Source organism: Mytilus californianus, unplaced genomic scaffold (assembly GCF_021869535.1).
Source record: "Mytilus californianus isolate M0D057914Y unplaced genomic scaffold, xbMytCali1.0.p SCAF_6, whole genome shotgun sequence".
Lineage (NCBI taxonomy): Eukaryota > Metazoa > Mollusca > Bivalvia > Mytilida > Mytilidae > Mytilus > Mytilus californianus.
This window is the reverse complement of record NW_026262712.1, coordinates 78,295,140-78,312,788: the sequence shown is the minus strand read 5'-3', so window position 1 is coordinate 78,312,788 and position 17,649 is coordinate 78,295,140. Positions and strand designations below refer to the sequence as shown.

Below are 17,649 nucleotides of genomic sequence, written 5' to 3'. Positions count from 1 at the left end.
CTAATTAAGGTTTACTTTGAAAAAATTCCGATAACACTACAGATTAAAAACATCAATTTTGGTGCCTTTAAGATACGATCAACATCATTTAAAAATGTTTCTATGTTTTGTTCATGATCAACAACATGTTCAGTTCATCTTTATCAATGGTGTGAAAAATCACACGGTTTCAATGAAACAATACAGACAAGCATGCATTAAAATGCTTCACTATATCTAATTTTCAACAACTTACACGTCTGCTTTACACTTGAAATTCATTTACGGCATTAATAAACAAAAACATCAGTTTAATTTTATTATTTTTCAATAAATTTCTTTGTCTATGGAGATGTGTGTTAAAGTTGAATGATTTTTTTTTCTCTCTCGTGTAAATAACCCGATTTACCTCATTTTTTCAAATCTCAGCTTCCCATTGTTTATTTAACACTAAGATGTCTAGTTTGGAGGGTATTCTCCTTTTAGAACTCCAAACTGCATCTGAATATAGAAAACAAATTCTATGCATATAGCTTTTATACTGTAAGAGAAACAATAAAACATTGTTTGATGAAATAGATCTATAAATGTAAAGATGGTACGTAAAAAGCGGCGAAAAATGCATCATTTTAATTGCGATTCCTCTCAATTTAGTTTACAGATTTTTTTTTTAAAACGGTATGTAGTTGCTATGCACCTTTCCGTTTTATCTAAAGATATCTATTCCGCATTCAAGTTAAAGGCTTAATCCATGATATTATTCCTTTTACCATACAATAACCTTTTAATATACTGTTTTTTTTACGTCATTTACGCGTTAATTAAATGGTCAAACTGGTTCTATGCATCCTTAAACTGATCAGGTCATTGTGTCCGCTTAAAGTTATACAAACTTCGCTGTATTGTTAGAACATTGTTCAACCCTACCAACAGAAATGTGGATATTTTATCTTTAATCGTATTTGTTATAACCGCGACATGGAAATTATCACAAGGAAGATACTCGTACCTTTGCTCTGATATAAAGTTTGTGACCAACAAACGTAAATGTGACGTAAAATAACATCGTCTAAAACCGAGTACTTTGACAGAGTGACTACGATTGGAATCAAGTTTCATATAAACATTGTATATGGAACACTGTTCTATATCGCAACTTTAGAAGCTTCAAGTGGTAAAAATTGCGAATTTAACATTGTTTAATTTTGTTCATGTGTGTAGGATGATTATTTAATTTGTCACAAACGGAACAAATTATGGGATAATTCATCAAGTCCTTACTAGTTTATAAATCTATAGTAATACATGTACGACCATTATGTTGGTCATCTTTGTACGTTAGTTATTGGTCGCTATAGTTTCTTGTGGAAGTTGTAAAGTAAAATGACCACTTACATGATAATTTCGGAAGATAACAAGCCTAATTCGCTATATTGGTCAAAACTTAATCAAATTGTGTTTCCAATAAAACTTCACAAATAAACAAAATTATTTACTTTCAGTGATTGATCTAACTGGATTGTTTATTGTATCCTTCATAAATCTCATAACTTGGCATTTATGTATAAAGACATTTCATTTGCATATTTCTCAATGGTCGAACTGAGGTTAAAATTATATTAACAGTACATATGGTAAGAAAATACTCATTTTAGTTTAAAAAAAACATACCTATTAATGCACGCTGGCTGTACTTATCATTTAAGTGGCAAAGACGCTTGTGCAGGTCTTATTGGGCTTAATTTTTATGATAGAAATATATCTATATGTAAATCTTAAGCTTTTGAAGCTTTTAATTTAAAGCGTTTCTGATGAAATGAGAGATGCCGTTCAACGAAATAAATTCAGAAATAAATCAATACATCGATAGCTTGAAACGAAAAGGGTCAGAAAGCTAAGCCCAATTTTATATTTGATTAGGTCGACTTTGACTCAAGGATTTAATCAATGAGTTGCTGCAACTAAATCTGTAAAAAAAAAAGAATTCACCAACAATATGAATCGTGCATGTAATAAATCATACATATACAGAAAAACTAATTGAACAAGATTGGTATTGACCAAGGTGTAGAACATTTTTGTAAGTACCAATACTAGTACATTACATCAATCTCGTGGTCACATAATGTGCGTGTACTTCAAAGGAAGTCCTAGTATAGTAGTTATTAAAACGTGATATTTGCTGTATTAAGTACACATTTGGAGGAAGGCCTATATCAGGCTCATCTTTTTAGAGGTACAGATGTAAATGATTGTTTTGTGTTTATTTTCCATATTAGCTTAATTAAATTGGTTATCGGTTTAATGAAGTGCAAAAATAAATGACTTGGATAACTGATATATAAGAAAAATACAATTATATAGATCCTGGTTAGCAGTAAAAGGTTTGGAAAGAAACTGTCTTAATATTTCAAACGAAATGCCTTTATAGAGGAATAATTGTGTTAACAGAAAATAGAAAGATAGGCAACATTAGTTCAACAACGTTTAATAATCGAAAATCCAAAAACAAAATATTTTTTTATGCTTTTTGAAGAAATAAGTATTATCTTTTTAAGGACAATTTCATTTTGTCAGTATGTGCAGCACTCAACCAATGTTTTTAACAAGGGAAAAGTACATACAAAATTGTACAAACGAAAAAGTTATGGGCGTAAACTGCAGATCTAGAATATTTCAAAATAAAAAACACAAATCAATTTGAAAAATATGAAAGTCGTTTTTTACTTTAAATGCAAAGTCAACAAAAATGTTCCTCATTTTAATTGATAATATTAATTTTACGGTTTCCAATTTTAACTTGTATTATTATAAATATCTCTACGCCACTATACGAGTTTTAAGTTTTACTATGTCATTTCAATATAGAAATAGAAAATTTAAAGGTATATTCTTTAAGAGAAATGAGTTTCAGATTTTTACTTAAGTTGATGAATGTAATGTGACTTTCATATCAAAATATTTCCAGGAAAATTATTTCAGGCCAAAAGTAAGATTGCCTTGTGATTTCTGTTACTAATTTCGAAAATATTTAACCAACGACATCGATTCAAAAGTAATGTAACATGCATATCATCAAAAACGTTTCGGAAAAAGTGCAAGCAAAAATTTATTACTAGCATCGTTAAACTTGTATAACGCAAACACATGTTATTTAGTTCTATTTTTATCATGTCAATCATATTCAATGAATGATAAAAAATTGAAAAAGCATAATTTTCATTCCATAAAATTGGTATCATTTTTATTCGAGAACCATAAAGGGTCTTATTATAGCAAACAGGAACAAGAAATTGTCTAATTAAATGAATATTACTTTACGAATCTCTTGTGTTGGTTTGTTCGCACTATTACCGATATTACAATTAAATATCTAGGAAAATTTGATATTAATTTCGATAATGTCTTGGTTTGAGGAAATTGCGTCGATTGTTATCTCGAGCACCGGAAGCGGTTACCACCCCTGTCCCTTGAGCAATCTTAATTTAGGTTTGGTTTTTGTTTGTTTATAATTTGTCTTGATATCGGTTACAAAGTCAAATACAAACTTTAGTCAAATTGCACAGAGCTACAAACAAGATCATAAAAACATACGTCTGTGCATGAATGACAAGACACGATCGATTTTTTCCTTGAAAATGTTATGACGTAACCTCATTTGATAAAAAGGTTTAAAATTTACACGAAGTCACAGAACTGTATAGCCCATTAATTAATTGACAAACTTTAAAGCTTTGTTTTGATATCCAGAAGTACAAAAGAGTGTGAAAAATATTTTTATAATAACAATCAGTGCACAGGATAATAATTAAAGAGAAAGCCAACAGCTTCCAAGAAGCAAACAAAAATGAACACCTAAAGCTCTCTTTGCATCTGCTGAGCGTAAAATTTTACTACACTGACAAATACACGGGATATAGGCTCCTATAGATTATTGGACTAGTTATATTAAGTGGCGAGTCAATATACTAGGCATTACATCCCATTTACGTGCATTATTATTATTATTATTATTGGTACTATTATCATTAACTTGTGGGTTTGTTTTTTTAAAGCTTGTGTCTGTACTACAATTTAAATCTTGAATTATAGATTGGTGATGTGGGGAGAAGATTTGTAAAGATTTATATCAGAAAACTCGTCTACTTCAGTCATTAACTTTAAAAAGATTTAACTATATTATGGTTAAATAAACAATAATACAATAGTCTGCAGTCGGATCAGAATATTTTTGGCTTTTCGAAGCACCTGTTAATATGCAAATATTTTTTTGGTTCTTGTTGTTTCTGTGTGGTCTGTCGTTAACACCTGTGTGTTGGTCTGTGTCTATTTGTTGGTTGTATCAGCCATGTTTTGCTACATCTTCCTTCTTGACACACTCGCCGCTTTAACACTCTTCTAACCATTATATAAAATTGACATATATATAAAAAAAAAGTCAAACTAGTGAATCATACACAGACTCAAAGCACGGAATTTTATGTTGATGACAGATCTGTAATAGATTTTTTGAAATTTATTCAATTATTTAACTCTAGGCAGTTCAGATCTTGACATTTTGTATACACACTTGTCTTATATTTCTGTAGACCGTATTTGGACCTCAGATGTCATTTAATTTTTTTGTATCGTTTAGTTGCAAAACATGTCTTTGAAAAGATATCTTTTCAGCAACCAGTTAAGACAGAAAGGGGCTATTCTGAAAGAAGCTCATACAAACACCACCTAGATTTTAACAAAGCTGTAAAGAAATATTTCTAATTTTCTCTCCAAAAACTGAATGAATCTTAATTGTAGCTGAATAATCCGGTGTCTATATCAACAAAGAACTGTAAACGTTAATTTGTTTTCGAATTTCTATAAATACAGGCTGTTTCTAGGAAATCCTGAATTCCTTCCATTAGTTGGATTAGAATTCAATGTCTGATCAAACATTATAAATAACTATAACTGTTTTACAAACTATTTCTTAATGGTTCTAGCATCATGACAACTATCAAAATACAAGCAGCTAAGTAATTTGTAAAATGATAACAACATTAACAATGCAACTTATATTGATTAAGAAAATACGTCTTCTGCAATGTCTTTATTTACACGTTTTTAATGAAATTAGAATTTGTTTTCACACATCAAACCAAAATATATTCATTTAATTTCTTCTTTGTTGAAGCTAATTCTTGTTTATTTCGCGTTTGAAAGTGCGCAATTACATTGCTTTTACTATTTCAAAATATAGACCGATGTAACAAGTAACACTATTATGTACAAGTAATAATATCACATGTACATAAAAAGATACTTTTTAATGTGCTTTATAAAATTTTGAATGCATTTTAAACTTTCCATTGATAAATTATGTAGTTAAATTAAACATAAAATTGAAGTTGCAACTTCCTCGTATAAGTTTTCTTGGTCAAAGTTTTTGATGGATTTTTTTTATAGTGACAATCGTCAAAGAAAACTTTGATCAAAAACTTTCCTTGACTTGAATGAATAAAATCTCATCCTATTTTTTCTTGAAACTTGGATGGACTTGGACGGGAATTATCCAGTTTTTGATGAATGATTTTAATAGTGACAACAGATGACTTGGACCAAGTTTACCCGGTCAAAGAAAACCGGTCAAAGAAAACTTAGTGAAAAAAAAAGTGATAACCGGGCTTAAAGTTGACCGAGGACGATTTCTGCTAGTATAGTTTGTATCTAAAAGCTCAAACCTAAGCATTTAAAAGCCAGAGAATAAAAATTATGTAGAAACGTTAGATCTATAGGACGAAAGCAAAGATTATCCAAATACATCTCAGCTCAATTTTTCCTAAGTGTAATTTTTACGATAAATATAGTGAGGATTACAAGTTTCAAGATGTTTAAGTGAATCAAATGAAATTTACTAGTTTTATGTTTTTTATACCTGTATAAAAGATACAAAGTTCTAAGCATTTGGACAGCTGTTAGTAGTTTGAGCTTAAATGAATGTTAAACAAACATGCATTATTGCTACAAGTAGTGGTCCCATCAATAACTTTTTCGGAAGTTTAGATATGTCATGCGAGTCAGTTTACATAAATTAGACAAATACAATGACATCTACCCAATATCGTTTCATTTCAATATTCTCAGTCTTATATATATTTCGTTTTAAATTTTTTTTTTTAATTTCAGGAAATGCATCAATGTTTATGGAGGTGTATATATTTAATCATAGTTCTACAATTAATTGAACATCTACGTGCCGACCAAAGAGAAGAGGATGCCCGAAGGTATGCAAAATGTTGGATTTTTATAACAAATGAGTCTGTCCATTACTTTGATTATGAAAATAAAGGCAACGGCAAGGTAATTTGCTGTCTCCATTTCATATGTAAGTTAATTTGACAGACTCTGAAGTTATTCTTTTGATTATTTAAAAAGTTGACCAAACAGCATTTCCGCATTTGCGATATTGTTATAATGATATACGAATAACTAAAAAGAGATAAAACAATATATTTGCTGCAACTCATTTAAGACCTTCTTCTCTAATAAAAAAGTAAATATGCTAGATATATATTTACTGGAACTGTGATGAATGATTATAGCTGTAAATTTGCTCCTTGACAACATTTGTATAAGTTTCTGCAAGAAAGTTTATTGACAGGTTGTAGGTACTCCTATGGGCACAAATTGTGCCCCTTTTATAACAGACTTGTTCCTGTATTGTTATGAGTCACAAGTTATGGCAAAACTCAGTAAAGTTCAGTTTAAATTCCATTTAATTTATTTATTCAATAACAGTTACTATTACCTTGACGATATTTTTCCTTAAAATCATCAAGAATTATCTTATTATAGTGCGAAAATGTACAAAAAGGGAACCCACTTTAAATGAATATAATATTAACTGCAATTATTGTCCTTTTCTAGATGTGGATATTGCAGTTTCACGCGCGAAAAAGTCAAAACAAAATAATTACGATAAAATCGACGATGTTTCGTTCCCTATGGTTAGTTTTTCTTTATGGACGGTGATGTTCCTTTTGTCCCTTCTTACGTATATTCCCAAACTAGTTCGCTATATTACTGCAATAAAGTTTCAGATTTTAATGAACGTAATGTATCAGGTTATAACTGTAACTTGTGAAGTCAGGGATTTCGTAACTATAAATTACTTAAAACTTTTACTCATTTCATTTATATACACACAGATTTGATTTTTGAAATTTGGCTGTTTGAGAGTTTTTAATAAAAACGGAATATCAAATCCTAATGTTACGGTAATGGTGTTATAAAACATGTAATATTTCAATACGATCCAAGTAAAATTATTGATCTTTTGAATAAATATATTCTTAAAGGATATCATTTTAACATCGTAGAAATTTCTTTGGATATGACTTTTATTGGTTTTGTTTTTGATTAATTAAAAAATAACGGCATATGTATTGCTATATATTTATGAAAAAATATGGTTTAAGATCCTGTCGATATTATGAATCTGTTGAGTGTGTTTTGGTTGATACTTTAGCCTGAGAGAATATGATTTATTTATTGGTTGTTATTGGCTTTGAACTAGCTCTCGGTAACTGGGAATATTCTTAGATCGGTACTTTGTTAGGAAAGGTTAGTCGCTCATAAACATATTTAACCCCGCCACATTCTATATGTGCCTGTCCCAAATCAGGAGCCTGTAATTCAGTAGTTGTCGTTGGTTGATGCCTGTTATATTTTTTTCGGTTATCGTTTGGCATAAATTTACACCTTTATATAGATAAATGACTAAAATAATTTTAGAAAATGCAGGAAAAATAACTTTCAAAAAAATAAACACTGCTTCGTCTTTTAAACTGAAACTAAGGGGTACATCATAATCATTTCTTCGTTACTTATTTTGTTTCGGGTTTTTATGTCACTTCAGTGAATTTTGTTTTCCCTGTCTTTAAAATTGTTTAGATTGTAAGTGTAACTTTTTTAATATGAATTTAAAACAACAGCGCATCGAACAATAGATTTTCATTTTCTACAATTACGTCTTCTCGATACACAGGTTAAGGCACAGAGTAGCCAGTGATTTTTGCGAAAAATATATAATCCGTTTTTCTACCAACTAAAATAAAAATTGAAATGCTGTTCAAACATTGTTGGGCCGAACTCAAGACACATATTGCATGAAATATTACACAAAAACAATGTCACCGCATGTTATATAAAAGATATATACTATATTATGGTGTACTTGTTTCTGCTTTGAAACTTTTCTTTTTTTATGTATTTTCCCCATTGCGATATAAAGTGGTTAAAGTATCTGTCCATATGTCTGTCCCAATCGCTAACAACTTGTTATCGATCTTCAACTACTGTTGCATGTAGTTTCAATTCAAACATGATTGGCATAGTCCTTTATACTACTGTTCAATCAGATTACTATATATATAGGTTAGGCGTAACATAGCAACACATTCTACAATTCTTTCATTAAAAATATTTATGCATATAGTCGTTTCTGATGTATGTTTCAAATATTTGATATGCGTAGAATTAATGTTTTCTTTGCATACTACATCAAATCAAATTTTATAAATCATGAAATTACTCTCCTGTAATCAGCAGTTCTATTAATCTGATGAAAAATTATATCATCAATTATTTAATCTACATCATTTATTCAAATGGGGTTTAAAATAATTAGAACCAAATCAATCTTAACTTTATTTTTTTAACTTAATATTTAAGATTTTTTTATGTATTATACATCATTATAGTGTTGGCGTTTTACTGTAAACTTTATTTTGCATTTATCCCATGGTGATAAATTGTCTAAATTCTATCACAATTAAATTAGTGTCTGTAATGTTTAATATAAATAGTCCATGTCCAGTACGAAAAAGCTTTCCGCATTGTGTGAAATTTTACACTTTATTTTAAACTTCCGGTGCTAATCGGCAGATACAGACACCTTAATCGACATCAAAACGGATACTATTTAATTCCAATTATTCACACATTTTGAACGTGATTATCGATCTAATCACCGACGAATAATACCATTGTTTCATGACAAATTCTCACAAACGCATAAGGATACAAGGGAAGGGCGAAAATTCCAGGAAGAGTTTATAATACATGCTTAACTAAAATTGCATGCTAACTTGAGACGCGTCCCTGATATGAATTTACTAAAATTGTATGCTAACTTGAGAACGCGTGTCCCTGGGATGACTTTACTAAAATTGCATGTTAATTTGAGAACGCGTGTCCCTGGTATGACTTTACTAAAATTGCATGTTAATTTGAGAACGCGTGTCCCTGGTATGACTTTACTAAAATTGCATGTTAATTTGAGAACGCGTGTCCCTGGTATGACTTTACTAAAATTGCATGTTAATTTGAGAACGCGTGTCCCTGGTATGACTTTACTAAAATTGCATGTTAATTTGAGAACGCGTGTCCCTGGTATGACTTTACTAAAATTGCATGTTAATTTGAGAACGCGTGTCCCTGGTATGACTTTACTAAAATTGCATGTTAATTTGAGAACGCGTGTCCCTGGTATGACTTTACTAAAATTGCATTCTTTATTATGAATGTAGACAAATATTCCCTTGTGTGTTTTTATGTACAGTTGATTTCAATAGATGTGCCAACTGTCTACTGAAATATTCGTTCTCAAACTTTAAAATATGGTGTGTATCAAAGCATGAAGCGTAATGATGATGTCAGTTTCTGATAACTTTTTTTTCATCAGAGTGTTTTTAACAAAGTATGAATTATCCACCCCTGTTACAAACCAGACTCAAGCTAGCGACCAATTCCAGCGACCAATCAAGCTAGCGACCAATTCTATCGACCACTAAACTTAACAATGAGCATCAACACGTTAGAGAATCATTCAGAGATATGTCTGAAAATCACAAATTGACATTATGCTTCAACGTTCTACTAATACGAAATACGTAATATATCGCTTTTAAATGTTTAATGGACCACGTATGTCTACATTTGCAATAAATAGGGGACGGAATAATAAATACATATCCTTTTTAGAAAGGAAAAAGTAATTAATTTTGTTTAAGTTTTACTTTGGATTTCAATCTTTCTAACAGTTAACGTGAGTAGCGTGCTTGCTCAAGGCTTATGCTCTAAATCAGTAATTCAGTATTTGAAGATTTTATATTACATGGCATTATACATTGATATAAAATCGAGATCTTCGTTCCTTGCAAAAAATGAATGAAAAAAAAAATACAATAAAAAAAACAAAACAAGTTAAAAAAACCAAAAGTATCTGGAATGTTATTTGTTTGCGATACTTTAAACTAAGATTTTTAACGTGTAACAATAACTACATATAGTATAGATGAATTAATAAAAGGCAATCTTAGTACATAACGGCTAAACCAAGTCTCAAGATTCAGAGGTGTATTAAAGTATTGTAGAACAGAATAAAACAATCTTAGTACATTAGTGCAGATGTCAATTTACGGTGAGAAAAATAAAAAGTTAAACTGAACAAGAAAGACGCTATATGCGGTAGAAAATCATATAACGGCTTTCTATACTCTCGGCATCCTCAAATATCGTGTATTTCCTTAAAATCCCTTTAGGTAAAGAATTACTATATCGGCCCGGTCAAAAAGAACATACAAGAAAGTAGTACATATTTCAAACAAAACAGTTCCTACGCATATAGCCAAAACTTTGTCAATAAGTGAAATATTTGTTTTATTTTGGTATAAATGAAAGTTTAATCACTTGGGATCACTATAGGACCATTGTTGAAAGTCTCTTTTGAATGATAAAAAAAAGAAATTATAAAGCAGGGAATATTTGCCCTGTTGCTCAGATTTTGCTCAGTACCTGTTTTTGTACTTCCAAATTTCCGGGAACCAGTCAACACATATCGGTACTGTTATGCTGATTTTTTTCCAGGAGAAGTAATGATAATGTATATTTTGCCATTGAATAACTGTCATATAATTTGAAGTTAGGACAATGGTTATTATTTTTACCATACTGGGTAAAAGGGCCGGACGGGGGTGCACTTTCCCACCCGGGCATTTTCATGAATAAAAGGGCCTGGAACAAGCTTTCAATCCCACTAGGTGTGGATAAAAGCTTTGCCGTAGGGAACTGTATAGAAAGACTGAAAAATGAGCCCCTACCCATTACTGATAGGTACCTTAGACTTTGGATGACCAGTGAAGTCTTCAGGTGCACTTTCCCACCCAGGTATTCATACCAGTTGAAGATATGGGTAATAGCTTTCAATCTAACCACCTGTGGTCAAGAACTTTGCCGTAGGGAAGTGGGAGTAAAGCGACAGCTGCCACCACCCGTAATGGACAAAAATTCGAAATTGGGTATGTGGTTGTCAGCTTCTGGTGCACTTTCCCACCCGGGCATTTTCATGAATAAAAGGGCCTGGAACAAGCTTTCAATCCCACTAGGTGTGGATAAAAGCTTTGCCGTAGGGAACTGTATAGAAAGACTGAAAAATGAGCCCCTACCCATTACTGATAGGTACCTTAGACTTTGGATGACCAGTGAAGTCTTCAGGTGCACTTTCCCACCCAGGTATTCATACCAGTTGAAGATATGGGTAATAGCTTTCAATCTAACCACCTGTGGTCAAGAACTTTGCCGTAGGGAAGTGGGAGTAAAGCGACAGCTGCCACCACCCGTAATGGACAAAAATTCGAAATTGGGTATGTGGTTGTCAGCTTCTGGTGCACTTTCCCACCCGGGCATTTTCATGAATAAAAGGGCCTGGAACAAGCTTTCAATCCCACTAGGTGTGGATAAAAGCTTTGCCGTAGGGAACTGTATAGAAAGACTGAAAAATGAGCCCCTACCCATTACTGATAGGTACCTTAGACTTTGGATGACCAGTGAAGTCTTCAGGTGCACTTTCCCACCCAGGTATTCATACCAGTTGAAGATATGGGTAATAGCTTTCAATCTAACCACCTGTGGTCAAGAACTTTGCCGTAGGGAAGTGGGAGTAAAGCGACAGCTGCCACCACCCGTAATGGACAAAAATTCGAAATTGGGTATGTGGTTGTCAGCTTCTGGTGCACTTTCCCACCCGGGCATTTTCATGAATAAAAGGGCCTGGAACAAGCTTTCAATCCCACTAGGTGTGGATAAAAGCTTTGCCGTAGGGAACTGTATAGAAAGACTGAAAAATGAGCCCCTACCCATTACTGATAGGTACCTTAGACTTTGGATGACCAGTGAAGTCTTCAGGTGCACTTTCCCACCCAGGTATTCATACCAGTTGAAGATATGGGTAATAGCTTTCAATCTAACCACCTGTGGTCAAGAACTTTGCCGTAGGGAAGTGGGAGTAAAGCGACAGCTGCCACCACCCGTAATGGACAAAAATTCGAAATTGGGTATGTGGTTGTCAGCTTCTGGTGCACTTTCCCACCCGGGCATTTTCATGAATAAAAGGGCCTGGAACAAGCTTTCAATCCCACTAGGTGTGGATAAAAGCTTTGCCGTAGGGAACTGTATAGAAAGACTGAAAAATGAGCCCCTACCCATTACTGATAGGTACCTTAGACTTTGGATGACCAGTGAAGTCTTCAGGTGCACTTTCCCACCCAGGTATTCATACCAGTTGAAGATATGGGTAATAGCTTTCAATCTAACCACCTGTGGTCAAGAACTTTGCCGTAGGGAAGTGGGAGTAAAGCGACAGCTGCCACCACCCGTAATGGACAAAAATTCGAAATTGGGTATGTGGTTGTCAGCTTCTGGTGCACTTTCCCACCCGGGCATTTTCATGAATAAAAGGGCCTGGAACAAGCTTTCAATCCCACTAGGTGTGGATAAAAGCTTTGCCGTAGGGAACTGTATAGAAAGACTGAAAAATGAGCCCCTACCCATTACTGATAGGTACCTTAGACTTTGGATGACCAGTGAAGTCTTCAGGTGCACTTTCCCACCCAGGTATTCATACCAGTTGAAGATATGGGTAATAGCTTTCAATCTAACCACCTGTGGTCAAGAACTTTGCCGTAGGGAAGTGGGAGTAAAGCGACAGCTGCCACCACCCGTAATGGACAAAAATTCGAAATTGGGTATGTGGTTGTCAGCTTCTGGTGCACTTTCCCACCCGGGCATTTTCATGAATAAAAGGGCCTGGAACAAGCTTTCAATCCCACTAGGTGTGGATAAAAGCTTTGCCGTAGGGAACTGTATAGAAAGACTGAAAAATGAGCCCCTACCCATTACTGATAGGTACCTTAGACTTTGGATGACCAGTGAAGTCTTCAGGTGCACTTTCCCACCCAGGTATTCATACCAGTTGAAGATATGGGTAATAGCTTTCAATCTAACCACCTGTGGTCAAGAACTTTGCCGTAGGGAAGTGGGAGTAAAGCGACAGCTGCCACCACCCGTAATGGACAAAAATTCGAAATTGGGTATGTGGTTGTCAGCTTCTGGTGCACTTTCCCACCCGGGCATTTTCATGAATAAAAGGGCCTGGAACAAGCTTTCAATCCCACTAGGTGTGGATAAAAGCTTTGCCGTAGGGAACTGTATAGAAAGACTGAAAAATGAGCCCCTACCCATTACTGATAGGTACCTTAGACTTTGGATGACCAGTGAAGTCTTCAGGTGCACTTTCCCACCCAGGTATTCATACCAGTTGAAGATATGGGTAATAGCTTTCAATCTAACCACCTGTGGTCAAGAACTTTGCCGTAGGGAAGTGGGAGTAAAGCGACAGCTGCCACCACCCGTAATGGACAAAAATTCGAAATTGGGTATGTGGTTGTCAGCTTCTGGTGCACTTTCCCACCCGGGCATTTTCATGAATAAAAGGGCCTGGAACAAGCTTTCAATCCCACTAGGTGTGGATAAAAGCTTTGCCGTAGGGAACTGTATAGAAAGACTGAAAAATGAGCCCCTACCCATTACTGATAGGTACCTTAGACTTTGGATGACCAGTGAAGTCTTCAGGTGCACTTTCCCACCCAGGTATTCATACCAGTTGAAGATATGGGTAATAGCTTTCAATCTAACCACCTGTGGTCAAGAACTTTGCCGTAGGGAAGTGGGAGTAAAGCGACAGCTGCCACCACCCGTAATGGACAAAAATTCGAAATTGGGTATGTGGTTGTCAGCTTCTGGTGCACTTTCCCACCCGGGCATTTTCATGAATAAAAGGGCCTGGAACAAGCTTTCAATCCCACTAGGTGTGGATAAAAGCTTTGCCGTAGGGAACTGTATAGAAAGACTGAAAAATGAGCCCCTACCCATTACTGATAGGTACCTTAGACTTTGGATGACCAGTGAAGTCTTCAGGTGCACTTTCCCACCCAGGTATTCATACCAGTTGAAGATATGGGTAATAGCTTTCAATCTAACCACCTGTGGTCAAGAACTTTGCCGTAGGGAAGTGGGAGTAAAGCGACAGCTGCCACCACCCGTAATGGACAAAAATTCGAAATTGGGTATGTGGTTGTCAGCTTCTGGTGCACTTTCCCACCCGGGCATTTTCATGAATAAAAGGGCCTGGAACAAGCTTTCAATCCCACTAGGTGTGGATAAAAGCTTTGCCGTAGGGAACTGTATAGAAAGACTGAAAAATGAGCCCCTACCCATTACTGATAGGTACCTTAGACTTTGGATGACCAGTGAAGTCTTCAGGTGCACTTTCCCACCCAGGTATTCATACCAGTTGAAGATATGGGTAATAGCTTTCAATCTAACCACCTGTGGTCAAGAACTTTGCCGTAGGGAAGTGGGAGTAAAGCGACAGCTGCCACCACCCGTAATGGACAAACATTCGAAATTGGGTATGTGGTTGTCAGCTTCTGGTGCACTTTCCCACCCGGGCATTTTCATGAATAAAAGGGCCTGGAACAAGCTTTCAATCCCACTAGGTGTGGATAAAAGCTTTGCCGTAGGGAACTGTATAGAAAGACTGAAAAATGAGCCCCTACCCATTACTGATAGGTACCTTAGACTTTGGATGACCAGTGAAGTCTTCAGGTGCACTTTCCCACCCAGGTATTCATACCAGTTGAAGATATGGGTAATAGCTTTCAATCTAACCACCTGTGGTCAAGAACTTTGCCGTAGGGAAGTGGGAGTAAAGCGACAGCTGCCACCACCCGTAATGGACAAAAATTCGAAATTGGGTATGTGGTTGTCAGCTTCTGGTGCACTTTCCCACCCGGGCATTTTCATGAATAAAAGGGCCTGGAACAAGCTTTCAATCCCACTAGGTGTGGATAAAAGCTTTGCCGTAGGGAACTGTATAGAAAGACTGAAAAATGAGCCCCTACCCATTACTGATAGGTACCTTAGACTTTGGATGACCAGTGAAGTCTTCAGGTGCACTTTCCCACCCAGGTATTCATACCAGTTGAAGATATGGGTAATAGCTTTCAATCTAACCACCTGTGGTCAAGAACTTTGCCGTAGGGAAGTGGGAGTAAAGCGACAGCTGCCACCACCCGTAATGGACAAAAATTCGAAATTGGGTATGTGGTTGTCAGCTTCTGGTGCACTTTCCCACCCGGGCATTTTCATGAATAAAAGGGCCTGGAACAAGCTTTCAATCCCACTAGGTGTGGATAAAAGCTTTGCCGTAGGGAACTGTATAGAAAGACTGAAAAATGAGCCCCTACCCATTACTGATAGGTACCTTAGACTTTGGATGACCAGTGAAGTCTTCAGGTGCACTTTCCCACCCAGGTATTCATACCAGTTGAAGATATGGGTAATAGCTTTCAATCTAACCACCTGTGGTCAAGAACTTTGCCGTAGGGAAGTGGGAGTAAAGCGACAGCTGCCACCACCCGTAATGGACAAAAATTCGAAATTGGGTATGTGGTTGTCAGCTTCTGGTGCACTTTCCCACCCGGGCATTTTCATGAATAAAAGGGCCTGGAACAAGCTTTCAATCCCACTAGGTGTGGATAAAAGCTTTGCCGTAGGGAACTGTATAGAAAGACTGAAAAATGAGCCCCTACCCATTACTGATAGGTACCTTAGACTTTGGATGACCAGTGAAGTCTTCAGGTGCACTTTCCCACCCAGGTATTCATACCAGTTGAAGATATGGGTAATAGCTTTCAATCTAACCACCTGTGGTCAAGAACTTTGCCGTAGGGAAGTGGGAGTAAAGCGACAGCTGCCACCACCCGTAATGGACAAAAATTCGAAATTGGGTATGTGGTTGTCAGCTTCTGGTGCACTTTCCCACCCGGGCATTTTCATGAATAAAAGGGCCTGGAACAAGCTTTCAATCCCACTAGGTGTGGATAAAAGCTTTGCCGTAGGGAACTGTATAGAAAGACTGAAAAATGAGCCCCTACCCATTACTGATAGGTACCTTAGACTTTGGATGACCAGTGAAGTCTTCAGGTGCACTTTCCCACCCAGGTATTCATACCAGTTGAAGATATGGGTAATAGCTTTCAATCTAACCACCTGTGGTCAAGAACTTTGCCGTAGGGAAGTGGGAGTAAAGCGACAGCTGCCACCACCCGTAATGGACAAAAATTCGAAATTGGGTATGTGGTTGTCAGCTTCTGGTGCACTTTCCCACCCGGGCATTTTCATGAATAAAAGGGCCTGGAACAAGCTTTCAATCCCACTAGGTGTGGATAAAAGCTTTGCCGTAGGGAACTGTATAGAAAGACTGAAAAATGAGCCCCTACCCATTACTGATAGGTACCTTAGACTTTGGATGACCAGTGAAGTCTTCAGGTGCACTTTCCCACCCAGGTATTCATACCAGTTGAAGATATGGGTAATAGCTTTCAATCTAACCACCTGTGGTCAAGAACTTTGCCGTAGGGAAGTGGGAGTAAAGCGACAGCTGCCACCACCCGTAATGGACAAAAATTCGAAATTGGGTATGTGGTTGTCAGCTTCTGGTGCACTTTCCCACCCGGGCATTTTCATGAATAAAAGGGCCTGGAACAAGCTTTCAATCCCACTAGGTGTGGATAAAAGCTTTGCCGTAGGGAACTGTATAGAAAGACTGAAAAATGAGCCCCTACCCATTACTGATAGGTACCTTAGACTTTGGATGACCAGTGAAGTCTTCAGGTGCACTTTCCCACCCAGGTATTCATACCAGTTGAAGATATGGGTAATAGCTTTCAATCTAACCACCTGTGGTCAAGAACTTTGCCGTAGGGAAGTGGGAGTAAAGCGACAGCTGCCACCACCCGTAATGGACAAAAATTCGAAATTGGGTATGTGGTTGTCAGCTTCTGGTGCACTTTCCCACCCGGGCATTTTCATGAATAAAAGGGCCTGGAACAAGCTTTCAATCCCACTAGGTGTGGATAAAAGCTTTGCCGTAGGGAACTGTATAGAAAGACTGAAAAATGAGCCCCTACCCATTACTGATAGGTACCTTAGACTTTGGATGACCAGTGAAGTCTTCAGGTGCACTTTCCCACCCAGGTATTCATACCAGTTGAAGATATGGGTAATAGCTTTCAATCTAACCACCTGTGGTCAAGAACTTTGCCGTAGGGAAGTGGGAGTAAAGCGACAGCTGCCACCACCCGTAATGGACAAAAATTCGAAATTGGGTATGTGGTTGTCAGCTTCTGGTGCACTTTCCCACCCGGGCATTTTCATGAATAAAAGGGCCTGGAACAAGCTTTCAATCCCACTTGGTGTGGATAAAAGGTTTGCCGAAGGGAACTGTAT

The 17,649-nt window shown here is 36.1% G+C and overlaps 1 protein-coding gene across 1 annotated transcript in view; it reads left to right on the top strand.

The window, feature by feature from the left end:
* The window catches only part of LOC127705305 (uncharacterized), a 56,544-nt gene that overhangs the window by 11,735 nt on the left and 27,160 nt on the right, over positions 1-17,649 (top strand). Inside the window, exon 2 of the mRNA XM_052209625.1 lies at positions 6,145-6,242. Within this exon, the coding sequence (XP_052065585.1) occupies positions 6,148-6,242 (95 nt within the window). The 5' untranslated portion in view covers positions 6,145-6,147. The remainder of the gene's footprint in view (positions 1-6,144; positions 6,243-17,649) is intronic.